The following is a 21,476-nucleotide window of genomic DNA, read 5'->3' on the forward strand; positions in this document are numbered from 1 at the left end:
TGGGATAAAGTCGACTAATATTCTTGATATCTCAGTTTAAGAGGTTGGTTATGATACATTCCATGGCTTTGAAGATGAGGCTTGAAGGCTGATAGGACTGTAATTACCTGGGGCAGTTGTAAGGTCACCCTTATGGAGGGGCCACTCATCAGGGATGAAACCCCATTATGGAAGGGCCACTCATCAGGGATGAAACCTGTAGCTAAACTTAGGTTAAACACTTTAAAGAGTAGGTCTGCAAAATTATGTTCAACATTGTTACATAAGCAACCAGGTGTGATGATATGACATAGTGCCATCTGTGCCAGGGAGAGTAGGGCAGTGCATGTGTAACATATGCCAGCATAGCTAGATGGAGGTTTGTAAAGAATTTTATGTCACTTGACTACCACACTGATTTGTACAGATGCTTGTGTTAAAAATGTATTTGCAAAGTTGCTTGTGTTAAACATGCAACAACAGTGGGTCCTGCTTGACAGAAAAGATATGTATATATATATGTATGTCAGACAGTATTAAAACTGATTAAATGTATATGTTTTAACAGAGAATTCTAGAATAGAAGAGGTTAATCTCAGTCCAGCTAATTTTGAAAAATAGGTTGAAAATTAAATGGATTAGTTTAGGCCATAAAGATTTTATCTTAGAGGTCTGATTGCAGCCAGAGATAAAAATATCTGGGAAAACCAAGACTAGGAATCTTATTGCATTGTCCTCAGGGGTGAACTAATTGCTAGCCTGGAAGGGTGGAAGTTTTTGAAATTGTTTTATAGCTTTCAGATGTTGCAATAGATCTTAGCAAAGCTCTGGGTGTGTATTGTACCAGAGTCAGGTGACCAGATGTGATCTCATTCTATAACCGGCACTGAAATTATTTTTTTAAATATTAATGAGAGATATGACTGAACTCTCACAGCAGCACTTAGTTTTTCAGAACCTGACAGGAAAGATCTCTCGCAGATATCTCACACAACCTCACATCTCATCTTGCCTTCCTACAGTAAGCAACTCAACACTCATCATCTTGCCTTGTTGTAGTAAGCAACTTAACTAGGAAACAGTAATTCTTTTGTCAGTCAAGAAAATATAGTGAGATTAGTTAAGTATTGTTTTTCTACAATGTGAATGTGAATCTATCTAACTGTGTTTATTTTTATATCCCCTGAGATTGAACCTCTGGTGTTTATTGTAACTAGATATTTGGTAGTCTCACATTTTCTATTTTATTATTTATTATTAAATATTTCTATATCTTTCATTGTGGCTGGTCTTTCAGAGAATACTTTTAACATCTCAAGAGTACTTATGCTTACTTTAGTGACACTGTGGCTACTCTGAAAGCCTTGCTGCATTGGTCAAACTCTACCATTTGTATTAGTATTAATTTTACTCAGTTTAATTGGGTATCCTTGTAAGAGTCTTACAGTAGCTGACCAGTGGCAGCGTAATTGCTTATAGTCTGGGCTGAGGGGGCACAGATGATAAATCTGTGCCATCCTTTCACAGTTGTGTGTGTGTGTGTGAAAATCAGTCAAAAAAGAGAAAAATCCACTGTAAACCATGTAGCACCAAACTGAAGTCAAATACTTTAATATGCAACTTTGTAGTTTCATTTAAAAGCTTCCTCAGGCACATAAACATTTAAAATGAAATGTGTGAAAATCAAATATCCAAGTGTGTGTCAGCTACCTGTAACAGTGACACAGTGCTCCAAAGAGGTAAATGTGGAGTCTTATTTGGGGTATGGACAGAGAGAGAGAGAGAGAGAGAGTCCAGTCCCAGGTCTGGAGTGTGCTCTTAAGGGAAATTGTGCTTGGTGCAGAGAGCTGCATCTGAAAATACTGTGAGTATCCATTTTTTGTTCCTAATGGCCATCCTTCACTAGTGTCATACTTCCTAATGTCAGTGGTAAGAATTGAGGCTCTTTGATTACTGGTCTGGAGTAGGAACCGTCACACCAGGTATATTGTCAGGTCCCACTAAGTAACACTTTTGGCCTTTGTTAGCACTTTCAGCAAAGGATTTTAAAAAATACATGGGGGAGTAAGGGGTTCAGCTATTTTAGGGCTTTGACTAAAAGTCTTGGGGTGAAGGTGGCTATGAATTTGTCTGCAAGGTCTTGGCAATGACTATTGGGTTAGAATAAGAGGCATCATTCTGAGTAGTCCAGAGTAATGTTAAGTATTGTTCGTTAGTTTTCTAACATAGCTAAAGAAAGATTTATTTATTGACATTTGTTTCCTGGGAAAGTTCAACTGGGCACAGATGCCCTTTTTCAAAGGAGTCCATGGGGAGAAAATCTCCAAGGTATCATATTTAATGCAATCGGTATTTACAATAACAAATTTTATAATGCAGTTTCAGTGAATACATAGTATAATAATCAGCATAATAAAATTTATATTGATATTCACAAACATTAAATTTACAAGCCTTGCACTGAGACTTGACAGATAGAAGAGAGGTGTACAAGATAGGTAGGAGTAATTTAACAAATACAATAGAGTGAAATATTAAAGGAGATAAGCAAGTCTGAGTGCCAACAGAGTAGTAGTGATGAAGAGTAATCTGGTTGTGCTAATTAGGAGTAGGTATAGAAGTATGACAAAAATGAGGTATTAGAAGGTGATAAGCAGGTTAAGTGAAGTAGTACCTTAAGGGGAGCTATAAGAAAGGTGATAAAGGATGTTAGAGAGCTATATCCCAGATAAGGAGAAGGGACAAAGCCAAGAGGCCAAGATGGTTTGAAAAGATGAAAGTGTGTAATAGACCTGATTGATGCAAGAATTTTATTCCAAGCTCTAGCTACACTATTGGAATAGAGACTGACTCAGGCAACTCTCCGTGGTTAGTAGATGGTGCACAGCTGTTTATTGTTTGACTGAATAGGATGATTTGGAAGATAGAATTGGAGTAGGGTTCTAATTGCAGCGCAGGTAGATGGGGTTAAGATGATTTTATGGGTTAAGGTGAGCTGTGGTGAGGAAGCTCAAGCCAGTGCTAAACAATGGTAGTTCTGGTAAGGCTTGTTGCAAGCGAATCTGGCAACTTTGTTATAGCACTGTTCAAGTTTAGAACTAAGGGAAGCTTGTAGGTTGGTCATGATAGGGGCTCCATATAGAAGAGGTGGTAAGAGGTAAGTGGTAACTAGAGTTACCTTTAGGCAAGGTTCAAATGACAAATTCACCACCGTAACAGGAACAGGTAAGCAAAAACTGAGGGTAATGCTAGAAGTCTAAATCTCAAAATGCACTCACTCGAGGCACTCCTTAAAATGGAGAACTTCGATATCTGTGCAGTGACTGAGACCTGGTTCAAAGCTCCAGAGAGCACCCCTGCACTACCAGGCTATAATGTATACCACACTTTTCACCCATGTGACCTGGACTGAAACACCAAAGGTGGAGGTGTGTCCATATTCATTAAGGATATCCACACCTCCAGGCTAGTTGCTCAGCATAATGCATCCGAGGTTATCCAAGTGCAACTAACTCTGGGCAAAACTGCAATCCAAACTGTAGCTTGCTACAGATCCTCCACCATGCTCCAGGATTCCCACTCCTCTTTTCTTGATGTATTGGAAAATATTAGGGTTCAACCAAACACCCTAATAATGGGTGACTTCAACTACCCCACCATTAACTGGGAAAACTACTCACGTACCAACTCCTTAGCTCAACGCTTTCTGGAATTCATAAACTCCAATGCCCTGGATCAACTTATCCTCACCTCCACCTGGGGCAACAATATCCTAGCCCTAGTCATTACCAACATGAGTGACTGGTGTTCCACTCCTGAAGTCAACTCCTCGTTGGTCCGATCCGACCATAAGTTAATCACCCTTGATATCCACATCCCGCCCCCACCCCCCATTAAGAAAACCACGGTAAAAAATTTATCCAAAGCCAGCTTCATGCTTCTTAAGACAGAAGTGGTGAACTTCATGACACCCATGCAGATGGACAATACAGTTACAACTGCTGAATCCTACACAAATGCACTCTATAAGCACTTACACGAGTGCATGGATCATGCTATCCCAAACAGAACCAAGATGCTATCCTCCAAAAAAAGGAAGCCAATCTGGTGGTCCTCTGCCATAAACAAACTGTACAACAGAAGGAAGAAACTGTTGCAAAAGAGAGTAAAATCCCATGAGTGGAGGAGCTCTCTGGCCAGCCACAGTAAGAGGCTGAGATCCCTTATAAGATCCTCCAAAGCTAGCTATGAAAACAAAATTGCCACTAATTCTAAGGACAACCACAAAGCATTCTTTAGCTATGTCAAGAATCTCGATGGCAACACCCAGATCTGCTCTGCGTTACAGCACAACGGCACGAAAATTACAGAACCAACTGATATTGCCAACATCCTGGCAGATAGGTTCAGTGCTAACCCCCCCCCACCCCCTAAAGGGCCCATATCTATACAGGAAGAATGCAGAGTCCCTGTAATCACAGCTATGCAGATAAAAGCTGCACTCTCTATAGCCAAAAACAAAGCATCCATGGGACTGGACAACATCTCAGGCTGCGTTTTACATGAACTTCAGAATGAACTGGCTCCCCACTTATGCCCCATGTTCAATAATAGCCTTGCATCAGGCTTTGTGCCCACTGAATGGTGCACAGCAACAGTTATCCCACTCCACAAAGGGGGAGCCACCACTGATCCCGGGAACTATCGACCTATTAGCCTGATGAGCCTGGTCTGCAAGGCCATGGAACGTATCATCATGGAACTCATAAACAAAGACATTGGTAACCTCCAAACTCTGGATCCCACCCAGTTCAGGTTTGTGAAAGGCAGATCATGCCTCCTGAACCTGATCAACTTCTTTGAGGCAGTCACCAAAGCCATAGATGAGGGTAAGGTGGTTCACACAGCCTATCTTGACCTCGCCAAGGCTTTCGACACCATCCCCCATTCTGGAATTATAGCTAAACTAGGTATAAATTCCTACGTCATAAGATGGGTTGCCAAATGGCTCACTGACAGAACCCACATTGTAAAAGTTGCAGACTCCAAATATGACCTCAAACCAGTGACAAGAGGAGTACCACAGGGTTCAGTCCTGGGACCTCTCCTGTTTGGTATCTACTTCTCTGAAGTACAGGCTAACACAGAAGGCCTCTGGCTAATGAAGTTCACAGATGACTGCAAACTAGGAGCCATAGTCACGTCCCCAAATGATGTGGACATCCTACACAAGGGCCTCGCTGAGACAGATGCCTGGTGTCAGAGCCATGGCCTCAAGCTCAATGCCAAAAAGTGCAGTGTCATCCCCTTTGGAAAAAACTCTGTATCCATGAACTACCACATAGGCAGCAATCTACTTAACACCGAATGTGTGATAAGAGACCTTGGGACCCAGGTGGAAAGTAGTCTCTCCTTTGATAGTCACATCGCCACAGTAGTCAGGAAGTCCTTCTACATGGCATGCCTCATCATAAAAGGGTTCTCATCTAGGAAAAAAGAGGTCATTGTTCCCATCTACTCGACACTCATTAGAACCATTATAGAGTACAACGCCCCTTTTGGAATGTACCTCACAGGACATCTGCAGCAGCTGGAAAGGCCACAGAAGTACCTCACAAAGAGGATTACTGGCTTCAAACAAATGCCCTACACTGACCATCTCAAAAAACTCCAGCTTTATTTCGTAGCATATCGCCTACTCTGAGGTGATCCCTGCCTAACATATAAAGCTATGTCATACTCACAGCTGTTGGACATGCTACACCTAAAGAAATCCCAGTCCCTCCGAACCACACGCTCTAGGGACCTAAACATTATCACCACAATAAACAGGACATGCTGGAGGGATAGATTTCTGTCCCAGAGACTTCCCATATGCTGGAACAGACTACCCATCTATGTCAAGCAAAGTTCTTCATTAGCACTCTTCAAGAAAAATTTTGATGAGTGGATGGGAAATAGGAAATACACCCCAGGGATCACGTCTGTGTCTCTACTCAACAGTGGCACAGGAAAATAACTTTCTTGGGTGGCATAAGCCAGGGAACCTTGTTGGCTAGGCTTACATAGGTCCTTGGGCTGATAGCCTAGTACCTACCTATGAACCTATGAACCTTGGTAGTGTCTGTAGGGAATTTCTTTACTCAATGTAAGGTGCCTAGTTTTGAAGGGTTTTCTTGATGCTGTTGTGGATTCTTAAATCGAATTTAAGATTGTTGCTGATTGTCATGCCAAGTAGTTTTGCATGTGGGTAAATCATGGTATTATTTAAGGAAGAAATGTTATAGTTGTTTTTTCATAGAAATTGGATTTTGGAAATAAGAGAAGTATTTTTTTTTGGGGGGGGTTATTAGCAGGTGATTATTCTGTAGCCAACTTTCAACAGCGTTACAGACTTTTAATTCTCTGAAGATGTATTATGTTGTCAGAAATGCATATTAGGAGTTTAATCATTAGCTTATTGTATGAGGGAAGCTTGCTGAGAGGATTTTAAATGTAAGTTGTTAGTAAATACATTAAAGAGTAGAGGGCCGAGAATGGAGCCTTGTGGCATCATGCCATTACTGACAGGAAGAAAGAGTGAAAAAGTGTAGAGCCACAGACTGGTATCTATTGGTTAAGTAGTTAAAGCATAGTAGTGTGGGTTGTGATAGCACAAGGGAAGACAGTAAAGGAATTTTTGGTGATAGACTAGATCAAAGCTATGGAGCGATCAAGGAATACTGAGGAAATATGTTTGCCTTCATCTCTGGGTTTTCAGTAGTATCTGTGAACGTTAATAAGGCCATGGTAATGCTATGGCTGGGTCTAAAACCATGCTTTGTGGGGGTCAGGAGGTTTTTTCCTGAAGAATATGTTGACGAAGTTGCTTGTGAATGCACTTTTCCAGAATTTTTGACAAAGGGGATAATATAGTTATAGGTCTGAAATTGGTTGTATCAGATGAGGTTCCTCCTTTATCAAGAGGGATGAAGATATTTTTCCATAGAGAAGGAATGCACGATTCCTTGATAGATCCATTTATTAGAAGTGAAACAGGATAGGCTATGGAACTGACAGCCAGTTTGAAGTATTTGACTGGGAGATTATCTTTTGAATGAGAACAGGGTTTCAGTTTAAGAAGTATTGATTTGATGTAGGAAGTTTTAGTGGAAATAGGTGGTGTTTGCCACCTGAGGAGAAGGCATGGCAAAATTGTTGGGAGGAAAATCTTTAGTAAGGGCTTTAATGCTTTCTATAAAATGTAAATTGAGCAGCTATTTCGAAGAGAGTGTTATTTAGGGCAGGATTAAGATATGCTGCATGTTCCAGGGTGGAGTATATTAATAATAACTGGGAAGCTGATAGCAATCTGAGATAAGTGATTGCAATATATTTCTATGGGGTTTAATTAGAGTATATTCCTATTGGGGTTTATATCTTTCTGTACTTTTATGGGGATATCCACACAAGACCAAAACTCCTGTAACTTCTCAACATCTTGGATGTAAATGCTTAATACAATGGCTGTGTGAATTGACACTGTGACCTATGCCAGTAACTGCTTATATAGTAGACTAACTTTACTGAAAGCTACTTTCAGAGATAATGGAATCTTTTCCACACTGCTCTACAACAGTGGATTTGGTGGGTCTCCCCCACATGGGAGAAAACATAACTTGAGGATCACTGAAAGTGTCTTTTTTCTTAGTGATCTAATTTTGTGGCATTCCACTCACTAAAATTCCCTTCAACAAGTCACTGTGACTCTACTTGAGGCACTATTATAGGGCATTTTGTTAAAAATATGTTTTCATTGAACAGTTGTGAAGCCATTGTGTTGGCTGGAATTGCGCAGATACACTATCACTTTTTTAAAGATAGGACCACAGATCAGCATGCTGAAAGTTAGGGAAATACCGATAACTGCCACATTTGTAATCTTGCATTTAATTTCACAAATGCAGCCACATAGCTGACAATTTTCAATATTTGAGCAAAGGCATACACAATATCCATTTTTTTGTATTAGAAAATATATTTATGAAGTTTTTAGACAGTGGACAAAAACATGAAAATATGACCACAATAGTTAAGAAACAAGAAATATTTTACAGATAAGTAAGGAAGCAAAGAAAAAATAGAGAGACACTACTGAAAAAAAAACACTGGAACTAGGGAAATGATGGTGGAAAAATATGGCTACAGTATGGGAATGTATACCCAGTGTATATGAAAGAAAATACAAAGTCACCATAATTGGCCAGTAGAAAAGCCTGATACAAGAAGGACTGACTCCCTTCCTTTCACAGAAGAAGGAGTCCTGACAATAATTCAGAAATTAAATATGCCTTGCTAGGATTTTACTCCAAAATCATTCTCAGGACACTAATGAGAGAGCTAATAATAGCATGTTTAAAAAGTAAGGTTCCTAAACTTTAAAAGCTGGGTACTAAACTCTGTGTCTTGTGTCTGTGAGGTAAACACCTTAACCATTATACCAACCTCAACCCAATCTAACATTGGTGGAGGGCAGATGCATTTTCTCATTGGAAGGGAAAAATGTGACACAACTTTAAAATACTGATATGTCAGTATGACTTTAGATGTAGGACAAATTATGAAATCACCGCTGAAGGAAATTATGTTATGCAGAAGGCAGAAGGGTACAGATCAAAAGCAGCATACATTCAAAACAGGATGGTCATATCAGACAGATCTGAGTAAAGTTAGTTGACTTAGTAAACTTTATATTGAATCAAACAGTCACTGAAGACCTGGACTACAGACTACATGTAAAACATCAGCAGCAGTGATTAAATCTTATCTATTCAGACTTATTCAAGCAGGCAGTAAATGGGCCCAGTCTTTCCAATAACCAGTTTTATCCAACCAGTGGGTGTTGACTAGAGGGGATAGGTATAAAAGCATGCTTATATAATACAGATATCCCTAACCCAATTTAAATGATTCAGACAGTTATTGAGCTATAGCTGTTTACTGCTTCTTTTTTACATTTGATGAATTACTTGTGATGTTTTATATATGCTATACCTGTTTGCTACTCCACAAATGAAAAGAAATTCAGATGGGCTCCTGTTGGAGAACCGCTGTTTGGCTCTACACCATGGTAATGAAACCTATAATCTCTAACTCTGACGGCTTCCTTTTTGCTGTTACATAGAATGCAGTCATAAAAAGTGATGGCAGCATCCAACTGCGAAGGATTAACTTTACTGTAATTAGTGTTATTTGTATGTTTAATTACTTAAATTTGTTTACGAGGGTAGAATATCAATTTCCTCAGACTCTGCCCAGGAGTAAAAATTCAACCTCATATCCAAACAAATAGCAGATATTAAAACATGAGCATTTAGATTACATTAAAATTAATTAAACACAGTTTGCATACAAACAGCAACCGAACAGAATACAATACCTATTATCCATTACCAATGTGAAAAGTGAACAGTGTAAACTAACAAGCTTTAGCAATGCATTGCAACTCAGGCATTTAGAAGAATGCAATATTGTAGTACTGCAACTAAATACTTTATAGATAACACTGGTAGTTAATTGATATGATGTTAATAATGATAGCAGTTTTTAAGAATATGATGTTAGAGTTAATTCTTTCCAGTGACATATTTTGACACTTCTGTGGTCTTTGGTTTTACTGACTTGTCCATCTTCTGTGGGAGTTTTGATTTATTTTCTTAAACCTTTGCAAATCATTTGATAATTTAATCATGAAATGTTAGCAATGAATTGGGGAAATAATACAGAGGATATCTGTAAATGGGCACTTGTCAATTAGAACAGGGCCATCAGTGTGTCACAGGGGTGAAAGGTCAATTACTACTGCAAATGCTACAGAATAAAAGGTATGTTTTCACTGAGTCATAGGTTCATAGGCACGTACTATGCTAGTTACCCTTTTGTGACATTTTAAACCTATCCAGTTTCCCTTTTGGTGTTTGAATTATCCTATCTGATTTGCTATTATACTCGTTTTACCCATCCCAGGGTTGATAGTTATCTACTGCCCCTGGCGAGAATAACTGGGATCATACCACAGATAATTTGAAGGGATCCATGCATGCGGTGAAGCATTTAGGAACTGCCTCTGTCCATTATTCATACAGGGTGCAGTCATGGGGTGAATTTTCTATTACCCATCTATATATCCAAGTTGTTCTTGAATATGGAGAGGGATGGCTAATTTATTCAGCAGGGCTTATCTGTTTCTACTTTGTTAATTGGGTCCATGTGGGAATAAATGACCTGAGGTGTTTCACCAACTGGGATATGGAGAGACACATGATAAAACTGCCATGCATGAAATAGATGCCGGAAAGATTCTGGCCTTAAGTAGTATCTTGTCATCACCAAGAATGATGCCTTGATACCAACATAAGATAAATGGCTAAACAGTTGATGTCATTCTTAGAAAAAACAGTATATGTCAACCAGGGATGAGATGGTAAATAAGACTTACATCTGCCACATACAGACTTTAGCATATTATTTAAAGCTTTTTGTGGTCCAACAGTACATTTCTAGGCATAGGCCCCATACTGGACATTCCTATATAGCAAATTTAAGCTCAAATTTGGACAATATTATGGTGACACTAGTCGTTGCTAGGAGTCTAAACAGAAAGATGCCAGAAATCGAGGTCTTCCTGCAACTTGAGCACACTCTTATTTGTTTAGTTACTGAGGCATGGTTTGAATGCAGTGATAGCATTCACCCTATACCAGTGTTTAGTGTCTATAAGACATTCAGGCCCACTGGTAACTGTTGGGAATTATCTGTATTTGTCAGAAATACCACCACCTTATAGCAGAATACCCAAGACCCTAACTCGGTGCTCTGGAGATCTAAATCACTCTTAACAAATCCAACTATTACTTCACTGCTAGCTATAAATCCCAGTGGATGTCCTTCAAAGATTAATACCATTGAGGGTTTAAATATTAAAGGAAATACCTTCTTGCTAGGGGATTTCAGTTATCCAAGCCTTGACTAGCATACCTACACCTCTAAAATGGTTATGAATAGTGTTTCCTAGACTTTGTTAATACCAGTGCACTGGCACAAATTATAAGACTTCCTGCCTGGTCCTTGCCAACCTAGCTCCTGCTGTACTCCACCATGTATCTCCTGATCTTTTGCCACAAATGACTCATATTCTCTGTCAGGCCTAGTACAACCACCATATCACTTGGAATGAGGTCAGGGCAAACTTACTTTAGTTTGTAGAAGACCTAGGTAAAATTCCCAGCAATCCCCACAAAAATAGACCCAACTGACAGGGCTACCACATTCACTTCTGAGCTTTATCAGCACATAAATAGCTGTATAGAAAAGCCAGTACCTGTTTGCCATGAATACAATGCTAAATTCACGAATAAACCTCCCTGGCAGTACTCCTGTATTAATAAACTATATAGCAAATGAAGGAAAATAATGAAAAGTTAAAAAAAATCCCCAATTCCTCTACCTCAAAGTGACACTGAAACAAATCAGCAAGGTACTTAAGAGCACTATTAGAAAATGTAAAGCAGAATACAAGCTTAATGTCACTACAGATACCAAAGGAAACTATACATCTTTCTTCAGTTATATCAGGAAATGAAGGAATAATGTTGAACAACATATTTAGCTCAGCCTTAAAAATAGTGCTCATTCAGGTAAAGAAGATATAGCCAAAATATTAGGAGACAAATTTAATGCTAACTTTACACTATCTACCCACACCCTCCCATTATCCTTGAAAATTTAGATCCCCCTGAAATAATTTTGGAATATCTCTTAGAATCAGTGTCAAAGGCTAAAAATAAAACTTCCTAGGGACCAGATAACATACCAGGCTGAATTCTCATGAGTGCCAAGTATGTATTATCTGCCCCAAAAATTAAATTATTCAGCCTCTGCCTAGTCACAGGTTCTGATGATTGGAGAAGAGTCACTGTGACTCGCCTACACCAGGGCAACCCCTCTACAGACTCCATCAGCCTCATTGCCTTATATGTAAAGCTATGGAATACATCATAGCAGAACACATTTATATGCATACGGATAGCTTAACTGATCTGGACTCCAATCATTTTGGTTTTGTGAAGGGTCCAGTAATTTGAACCTAATAAGCTTCTTTGAAAAGATTACAGAGGCTATGTGTAGTTATCATTCAGTGCACACTGCCTATCTTGACTTAGCCAATGCTTTTGACATTATTCCACCATTGCTACTATTGAAAAATTAAAGAAATGTAATGTAAATCCCTAAATTTTCCACTGAACTGCAAACTGGCTATCCAACAGATCCCAGGTTGTGAAAGTTCCTGGTACCTATTCAGAACATAAAATTGTAACTAGTGGGGTACCATGCATACCTTTCAACTGTACAGATTTTTGCAGAATGTCTAGATTTTTGCCTCATATTTTTGGTCCATTTTTCACAAAATTGTGGTTTTCTAGCAAACCACTGGAAAATCATTAAAGACTGGCGTCAGAAAATAATGGCAGACATTTGAGTTTCAGACTTCATACCCTTCAGAAAAGTCATGCTAACATAAAACTTGTTATTCTATCAACTTTCTAAGTTTGTAAGAGCAATATTAAAAAATTGTCTCTAGTTTTGGAGCTTTGTCCCCCCATTATTTATGGCTTTGTCCAGATTTCTTGACCTAAGAGGTACAGAGGTCTGGACAGGGATCAGTGTTAGGACTTTTCTGTTTGGCATTTATTTTCCACATATCCAAGCCACTATTCCAGATGTGTTGTTGATCAAGTTTGCTTCTGATTGCAAACTTGGTAATATTATCCATTCATCCAGTGACACCAAATAGTTCCAGCAAGGGATGGAATATGGACATGTCTGGTGTACTTAAAATAGCCTCATGCTAAATGAAAAAAAAAAGTGCAGCATGATAGTACCTGACCAAAAAAACTGTTTCTATCTCATGTGAGAATTATTGGGACTGTTGCCTGCATTCTCCACCAGGGTAGGGTTTGACATAATGACTAAGGTCTTTGCCTCATAAACACAAAGTTCAAAGTTTGATTCTGATCTTGGGTTATTGGCCAGGCTTAAAATGGCCATTTAGGGCAGTTAGTCTAGTATTCAGCTATGAATCTATGCATTATGAATGCTACTCCTTCTCAGACAGACATGGTTATAAGAGACTTGAATACTTATCTGGAGAACTCTCTTGCTCATTTGATCATGATGTTTTCACCACAGTCAGGAAATTCATCTATCTATTCCAATTAATTTCCAAGGAAATATCTTCAAGATCCATAGAAATCATTCTACTACCATACTTTTCCCTTATCAGACCCATAATATAATACAGTGCCCCGTATGTTTAAATGCAAGCATACTGCCCAAATAAGAAGCCCTGAAATAGTTCTAACCATGCAAATTAAAGGCCTTAACCCCTTCAACTATCCAAGAAGATTAGTATGACTTTCATAAACCTGTTGGCTGCTCTGAGATGACCTTTTGGTCCATGAAGGACCCTATTGTAATTGAATTCCTCACATAGTCTCTTCCAAGTTGCATCTGACTCCTAGAGTGACCTTGAGGACAGCCGCTGCTACCCATGGAGTCTTCAAGGCAAAAGGAACAATGGAAGTAAGTTGCCAGGTCTTTCTTCCTTACCCTATACACAAACATGCACATATTCTCACCCACACTATACACCTAAGGGCAAGGTAATAGTCACTGATCCAAACTGCAACATGTTTTTAGAATATGGGAGGAAACTGCAGCATGTGGAGAAAACTCATGTGAGCACAAGGATGACATGCAGACTCCACACAGAAGGCACCCCAGCTGAGAATCAAACTGGGAACCTCTTGCTGTGAGGCAGCAATGCTACTCAGTGTACCAAATTCTTCACAAAATCAGTGATTTTGAAAACACCTTCACTAGATACCTAAATCTATATGAACAAATAAACAAGATGCATTCAAAGGATAGGTTTCTAACAACATATCCACAGTCTATGGTATGAGTTACTACTATAGGTTAAATGAACCACTACTTTCACTACCATTTAGGCTAGTCTTGATTATTGGATGGGTAGACACACATTTAGATTTGGGAGGTGAACATTATTTAGTGCTCAAAAAGGGTGGCAAACATTTTCAGTTCATATATTTAATGGTGTATATGGCTAGGCATTTTATAGTCCCTGTGATCATTTGCTTAACATTGTTCCTATGTTACATGTGCTGAAATTCAATAACAGTTCTTCTTATGCCTTTTAATGTACATTGTTAAGGAATCAGAAACTACAGGATTATTTTTTAAAAAATTCCCTCAGAAACAGAAACATGTTTTAGCTATAACACATTCAGGAGTATAATCCTGCCATTCAGACGGATAAGGAACACAAATGACATACCGTGCTCTGCTTTAGATTTGGTAAAGTAATATTAATTTTATCTTTCAGGTTGCTAATACTGAGATTGGCAACACTTGCTGAAATCACATGGCTGTTAAGCTTTCTTCCATTTTGTCCATCCTAAAAAGAAAGGAAAAAAGCAAAACATTAAATACAGTAGCTTTGCTTTTGAATTTAAAATAACAGCAACAACAAAATACTATTTTAGTAGCAAACAATGTACAAATTAGTATGTGATATGATGTTTGTGACCATGAGCAAGCAAACATAAAACTTAAAACAATAGCGGAGGTGTAGCAGACACGCTGCTCTGCACAGTCTTAATTAACCTTATGACATTAACCCAATTGCACTTGAAATGTTTGTGATACACATTCCTTGAGTATCTTATTACTCGTGGAAGCAGTTTTTTTTTTAATTCAGGTTCCTTGAATTATTTATGTACCCATACATCTAAAATAACATCTTCCAGTGAAAAATTACTATCAGGTAGTTCATCCACTTCAGACTGTATGTGTATGTTTGTCTGTGCATAAATACAGTTGTGTAAACAAACTTACCAGAACAGATGTTCATATGATCACTGCTGCTGTAGCCTAAGTTACATGGGTTATATCCTGCTAAGGATATAACAGCCATCCAGCTTCGAAATCTTCAGGACACCTTCCATGTTCCCAAAGTACAAGTCAGCTCAAGCAGAGCTGAATAAAGGAAAGCCCTTCAGAGTTTAAATACCAACTCAGAGAGGGAGGCTGAGCCCTGAAAAGACTTTTCTAGGAATGCCCCAAACCTTGCATAAAAACCAAGGGGGATAGAGGGAGGGAACTGCTACTGCACCACGTGTCATTTGAACATCTACTTTTATGGTACATTTACTTATGAAACTGTGCTATGTTCTTCATATTGATCACTGCTGCAGTAGCCTAAGCTATATGGGTAGATTACCATAGCTGAGAACAAATGGGAGATGGCAGGTGATGGGTCCAGAAGCCCCTGGAGAATGGTCCTAGCAAAGCCTGACCTAGACATGGAGAAGGAATCTAGCTTGCAGTACTTTGCAAAAGTATGTACAAAGGACAACATTGCTGCTTCTAAAATACTTCTACAGTCCAATCCTTTCCAAAATGTCATCGATGAAGCCAAGGCCATGGAAGAGTATACACTGACCCTGCCTGGAATAGTTTAATTGTGGTGGGAATGACAAAAGTGAATAGCATGTGACAGCCAAGTGACACAAGTTGTCCTTTATTCTTACCTTCACAAGAAATGAACAAGTTATCAGAAGTTCTGAAAGATTTAGCTCTGTCAAGACAGTACTGAGTTGTCTGTGGCCATCCAGGGTATGAAGTATTATTTCTCCATCATTTTTGGGGTCAGGGAAAAATAGAGGGAGATGGATATCCTGGTTTTAATAACTTGGATGCCATTTTAGGTAATAACTCTACATGTTTAATGCCGGAAAAACAGATTCCATAATCTCAGCAAAGAAAATTTATCCTAGTCTAAATTAAACTTAATACAGCAAAGACCACATGCAATGGCTTGTCTGTGTACTGTCCTATGGACTCATAAATAAGCTGCAAAAACGGCCATTTAATGGTTCACATTCATTATGAGTATTGTGCTTCCTATAACCAGTGACCTTAATGATGAACAGAAACTTTCAGCTGATGAGTTTAGACATCCATACACCTTTATGGTATCATTCAATTGATAAACCTAAAAATAAGAGGAGGCAAAACCTCCAACAATAAGCATTCTGGGTTAGACATTCACAGAATTTTATCTGTCTAAATTAGATTCATAAATAACATGGTGGAATACATCAATGACCACATGACTACATTTACCTATGAAGCCACAAAATATTGAAAGGCTGCAAAGATTTTTTTCTCTAGAAAAAAAGATCATAAGTATTTCAGTTAGGACTTGCATTTTATAAAGTGTAGCATATGCAGTTTGCCTGCTGTTTCTGCTTATTATTTTGCTCAGTGTTTAAGACTGTCTTAACAGCATGCCCTTTTTGCAAAGTATAAAGGACATAACTTTTGTTGAATCATATACCTAGAAGCAATCTATGATGTACATAGCATAACAGAGATCAAATCTGGTCTCTATCTAGACATTCAAAGCCTAAATAAATTTTGAGAGACTCGTGGCCTAATGAAAAATCTAATTCTTGCCAGCAAAGATACTGCAGTTGTGTAAGTAAACTTACAACAGCAGTAGATGTTCAAATGATCACTGCTGCAGTAGCCTTAGCTATATGGGATATATCCTGCATAGGATATAAGAGCTGCCCAGCTTCCAAGGCTTGAGGGCACCTTCTGCATGCCTAATCCATTAGTCAACCCAAGCAGAGCTGACAAAGTCAGGTTTGGGTGCAAAGCCCTTCCAAGCTTTCAGTTCAACTGAAAGTTGGGGACTAAGCACTGAGAGGACATTACTAAAAAAAAAAAAAGAAAAGAAAAACTGCATGTCCATACCCTGGCATAAAAAATGAACACATAAACAGTATGTCGTGGCTACTAATACAATAGTGATCATTCAATTACTGTTATGGTTCATTTACTTACACAGTTTTACAATGTTCACCATTATGCTCAGTCCTGTAGTAACGTAAACTATATGGGAAGATTACCATAGCTTAAAAAAATGGAATATGGAAGGTGAAGGATCCAGAAGGCCCTTAGAGAATGGTCCTAGCAAAACCTGTCTTAGACCGGAGAAGAAATCTAATTTATGGTGCTTTGTAAAACTATGAACAGAGGACCATATTGCTGCTTCTAGAATACTTCTAGAGTCCAACCCTTAAAAGCCATACATGAAGCCAAGGCCCTGTTAGAGTGAGCCATGACCCTGCCTGGGATAGTTTTGATGTGTGGAAGTAACAAACATTAACAGTATGAGACAACCATTTGAAAATAGTCTACTTTGACGCAGGTTGTCCATTATGTTTACCCTCACAAAAAGCAAACTTATCTGAAGTTCTGAACAATTTTGCTCTATCAGATAGTACCTGAATTGCCTGTGGACATCCAAGGTATGGAGTATGCTTTCTCCCTCATTTTTAGGTTCTGAAAAGAAGACAGAGAGATGGATAGATTGGCTTAAAGTAAACTAATTATTGAAAATACCACAGCTTGGACAAGTTGAATCTTTCTACACAAAGATACAACTCTGTATTTGAAGATATTATCTAAAATTTTATTACCATTCTGCAAAGGTGAGCTACATGATTTCTTGACTGCTTTTCAATTCATTAATGATTACTGATCCAAGTAGACTGAGGCTGTCTACTATTTTAACTTCTCTATAAAGAATAAATGTATCAGCTGTGCCACTTTTTGGGATATTTGTCTTTTCATAATCATTTAGTTATTTTAAATTAGTGTTTTTATTGTTTATAATCCTAAAGCATTTGGATAAAGTGTTGTAAGCTTTTAAGCCCTTATTCAGTAATTCCAGTAAACATCATCATCATCTTCTTTCGGCTGTTCCCATTAGGGGTCGCCACAGCGGATCATCTGTTTCCATTTCTTCCTGTCCTCTGCATCTTGCTCTTTCAGACCAACCGCCTGCATGTCCTCTCTCACCACATCCATAAACTTTATCTTAGGCTTTCCTCTTTTTCTCTTACTAGGCAGCTCCATCCTTAGCATCCTTTTCCCAATATACCCAGTATCCCTCCTCAGCACATGTCCAAACCAACACAATCTCGCCTCACTTGCTTTATCTCCAAACTGTCCAAGCTGAGCTGACCCTCTAATATACTGATTCCTAATCCTGTCCATCCTAGTCACACCCAGTGCAAATCTTATCATCTTTAACTCTGCCACATCCAGCTCTGACCCCTGCCTTTTTGTCAATGCCACCGTCTCCAACCCATATAACATAGCTGGTCTCACTACCCTCTTGTAGACCTTCCCTTTCACTCTTACTGGTACCCGTCTGTCACAAATCACTACTGACACACTTCTCCACCCATTCCACCCTGCCTGTACTCTCTTCTTCACCTCTCTTCCACACTCACCATTACTCTGAACTGTTGATCCCAAGTACTTAAACTCATCCACCTTTACGAACTCTACTCCCTGCATCCTCAACATTTCTCTACCCTCCCTCTCATTTACACACATATATTCTTTTTTAGCCCTGCTGATCTTCATTCCTCTCCTCTCTAAAGCATATCTCCACCTCTCCAGGGTCTCCTCAACCTGGTCCCTACTCTCACTACAGATCACAATGTCATCTGCAAACATCATAGTCCACGGGACCTCCTGTCTGATCTCATCTGTCAACCTGTCCATCACCACTGCAAATAAGAAAGGGCACAGAGCTGATCCTTGATGTAATCCCACCTCCACATTAAACGTATCTGTCACTCCCACCGCAGTCCTCACCAATGTCACTCTACCCTCGTACATATCCTGTACCACTCTTACATACTTCTCTACCACTCCCGACTTCCTCATACAATACCATAACTCCTCTCTAGGCACCCTGTCATATGCTTTCTCTAAGTCCACAGAGACACAATACAACTCCTTCTGACCTTCTGTGTATTTCTCCAACAACACTCTCAGAGCAAACGTTGCATCTGTAGTGCTTTCCTAGCATGAAACCATATTGCTGATCACTAATCATCACCTCCCTTCTTAACCTAGCTTCCACTACACTTTCCCATAACTTCAAGCTGTGACTGATCAACTTTATCCCTCCGTAGTTACTGCAGCTCTGCACATCACCCTTATTCTTAAAGATAGGTACCAAAATACTTTTTCTCCACATCTCAGGCATCCTCTTACTTTCCAAAATTTTATTAAACAATCTTGTTAAAAATTTCACTGCCATTTCTCCTAAGCACCTCCATGCTTCCACTGGTATGTCATCTGGGCCAACAGCCTTTCCATTCTTCATCCTCTTCATAGCTGTCCTTACTTCCTCCTTGCTAATCTGTTTCACTTCCTGATTCACTATCCCCACATCATCCAACCTTCTCTCTCTCTCATTCTCTTCATTCATCAGCCCCTCAAAGTACTCTTTCCATCTACTCAGCACATGCTCCTCGCTTGTGAGTATGTTTCCCTCACTATCCTTTATCACCCTTACCTGCTGCACATCTTTCCCAGCTCTGTCCCTCTGTCTAGCCAATCGGTACAGGTCCTTTTCTCCCTCTTTAGCGTCTAATCTCTCATACAACTCTCCATATGCTTTATCCTTAGCCACCTCTCTCTTTGCCATGCACTTCATCTCCTTATACTCATGTCTACTTTCTTCATTTCTTTGACAATCTCACTTCTTCTTCACTAGCCTCTTCCTCTCTATACTCTCCTGCACTTCCTCATTCCACCACCAGGTCTCATTGTCCTCCTTCCTCTGTCCAGATGTCACACCAAGCACCTTTCTAGCAGTTTTCCTTACTAGCGCTGCTGTAGTTACCCAGCTATTCAGTAACTCTTCACTGCCTCCCAGTGCCTGTCTTAACTCTTCAGTAATTCCAGTAAACAACTGTACTGTATTTGCCTTTTATTTTTCTGAAATAATTTGAGAACCAGACTGAGATGCATAAGTTCTGATTGCTTCCACTGGGGAGTAGGTTTCTAGTTAATTGTTCAATGGTCTGAGGATCAAGGGCTTTTTAGGTAGGCCTTCAAATTCTGTTTATGCCAGTCTTAGGCTATCCAGAAAAAAGAGCTAAGTGTCTGAAAATACCACCCTCCCACACCACTCTTTGTGTTCCTACAGCCAGTGCTTCTCTCATTTTCTGCCCCTTAAGTTAGTTATCCATAAAACCCCATTCCTTCCGCAACTCCTTCATTACTAAAGTTACTCCCGTTTAGCTTTACAAATACTTTTTCTTTTACATTGCTTTCCATGGATTCTGAATTAGGGATCGTCACCAAACCAGCCAGTATTGCTCTTTACCTACCCTTTCTAAAAAACACTTTTAGAGGCTAAAGCTTCACTTACCCTTTTCTTCACATCTTCCTGCCTGTTTATTGTGTAGTTCTATACAAAGATGGAAGGCCAGCCAACATGTTTCCCTTTTTTTGTTAGCCTCATAGCACTGGGCATCCTTTGGCAGTGTAGAAACTGCCATATAATCACAGATAATGAACTCTTAGTCAACACAATAAATTCTGTTTGTAAGACATGCCAATATTTAACAAATTTAGAGACATTGCTCTCACAAAAAACACAGACTGTGCGCAACACACACCGCTGTCACATTCTATACTGACCCACACTGAAATGTCTTATGCTGTGGCTGTAAAAATATCCATGAAATCTAAGTCTCAACAAATTCCAGTACCATATCAGGCACACATTCAACCAAATACCACCAAAAGTTAAATTATCTCCAATCCAATACACTAGATCACTCTGCAAATAGAAATGTTTTAGTGACTGGTGACTCTGTATTCAGACAAACTGATTTTCCTCTCACTAGGCTGGATAAAGACAGGGCAATAGTGAGTTGTCTTTCAGGTGCCAGGATATCTGATATCTCAAGGGACTTAAGACACGTTCACCTAACAAATGTGGATAAACCATGGTGGTGGCCCATGTGATGGTAAAAGACTTCAGATGCAAAACCCTGAGGTATATGCAGAGAGACATGTCAGAACTCTCTATGCACATCACAAATTCTACCAGGACCAGGACTGTGGTCTTGAATGGAATCCTTCCTTGTCTAAAGATAATGCTTAGAAAAGATAACTGGCTTCAACAATTGGCTAAATAGTTGGTATAATTCCAAGGAGATCCAATATCTATCAGCACAGGCTGAGATGCTCAGCAGTCCTACTTGCTTTGCTAAGAATAGCCTGCACCTCTCATTCTAAGGTTTCCACATGCTGGCTAAAGCCTTTGCTACCCTCACAGTGCCCTTTTAGGAATAGTCCAATTACTCACACAGTGTGGGTACCAGGTGACACATCAGAGAGTTTGCAGGTGACAAGTAGTGTTCCACAGGGTTAAGTTCTGGGATCTGTTTTATTTGGCATTTATGTTTCTGATTTCCAGAGCTTGAACCAAGACCTTTGGCTAACCAAGTTTGCAGACAACTTTAAAATGGGACTCATTGTCAAGTACTTCT

At 39.3% G+C, this 21,476-nt stretch overlaps 1 protein-coding gene across 2 annotated transcripts in view; it reads right to left on the bottom strand.

Moving 5' to 3' along the window:
• ADGRG2 (adhesion G protein-coupled receptor G2) overlaps positions 1-21,476 on the bottom strand; it is a 465,660-nt gene that overhangs the window by 306,180 nt on the left and 138,004 nt on the right. For both annotated transcript variants that reach the window (XM_044072249.1, XM_044072248.1), the window contains one exon: positions 14,375-14,494. In XM_044072249.1, coding sequence (XP_043928184.1) covers positions 14,375-14,494 — 120 coding nt within the window. The remainder of the gene's footprint in view (positions 1-14,374; positions 14,495-21,476) is intronic.

This window comes from Protopterus annectens, chromosome 5.part0 (assembly GCF_019279795.1).
Source record: "Protopterus annectens isolate FY-2018-M chromosome 5.part0, PAN1.0, whole genome shotgun sequence".
Taxonomy (NCBI): Eukaryota; Metazoa; Chordata; order Ceratodontiformes; family Protopteridae; genus Protopterus; species Protopterus annectens.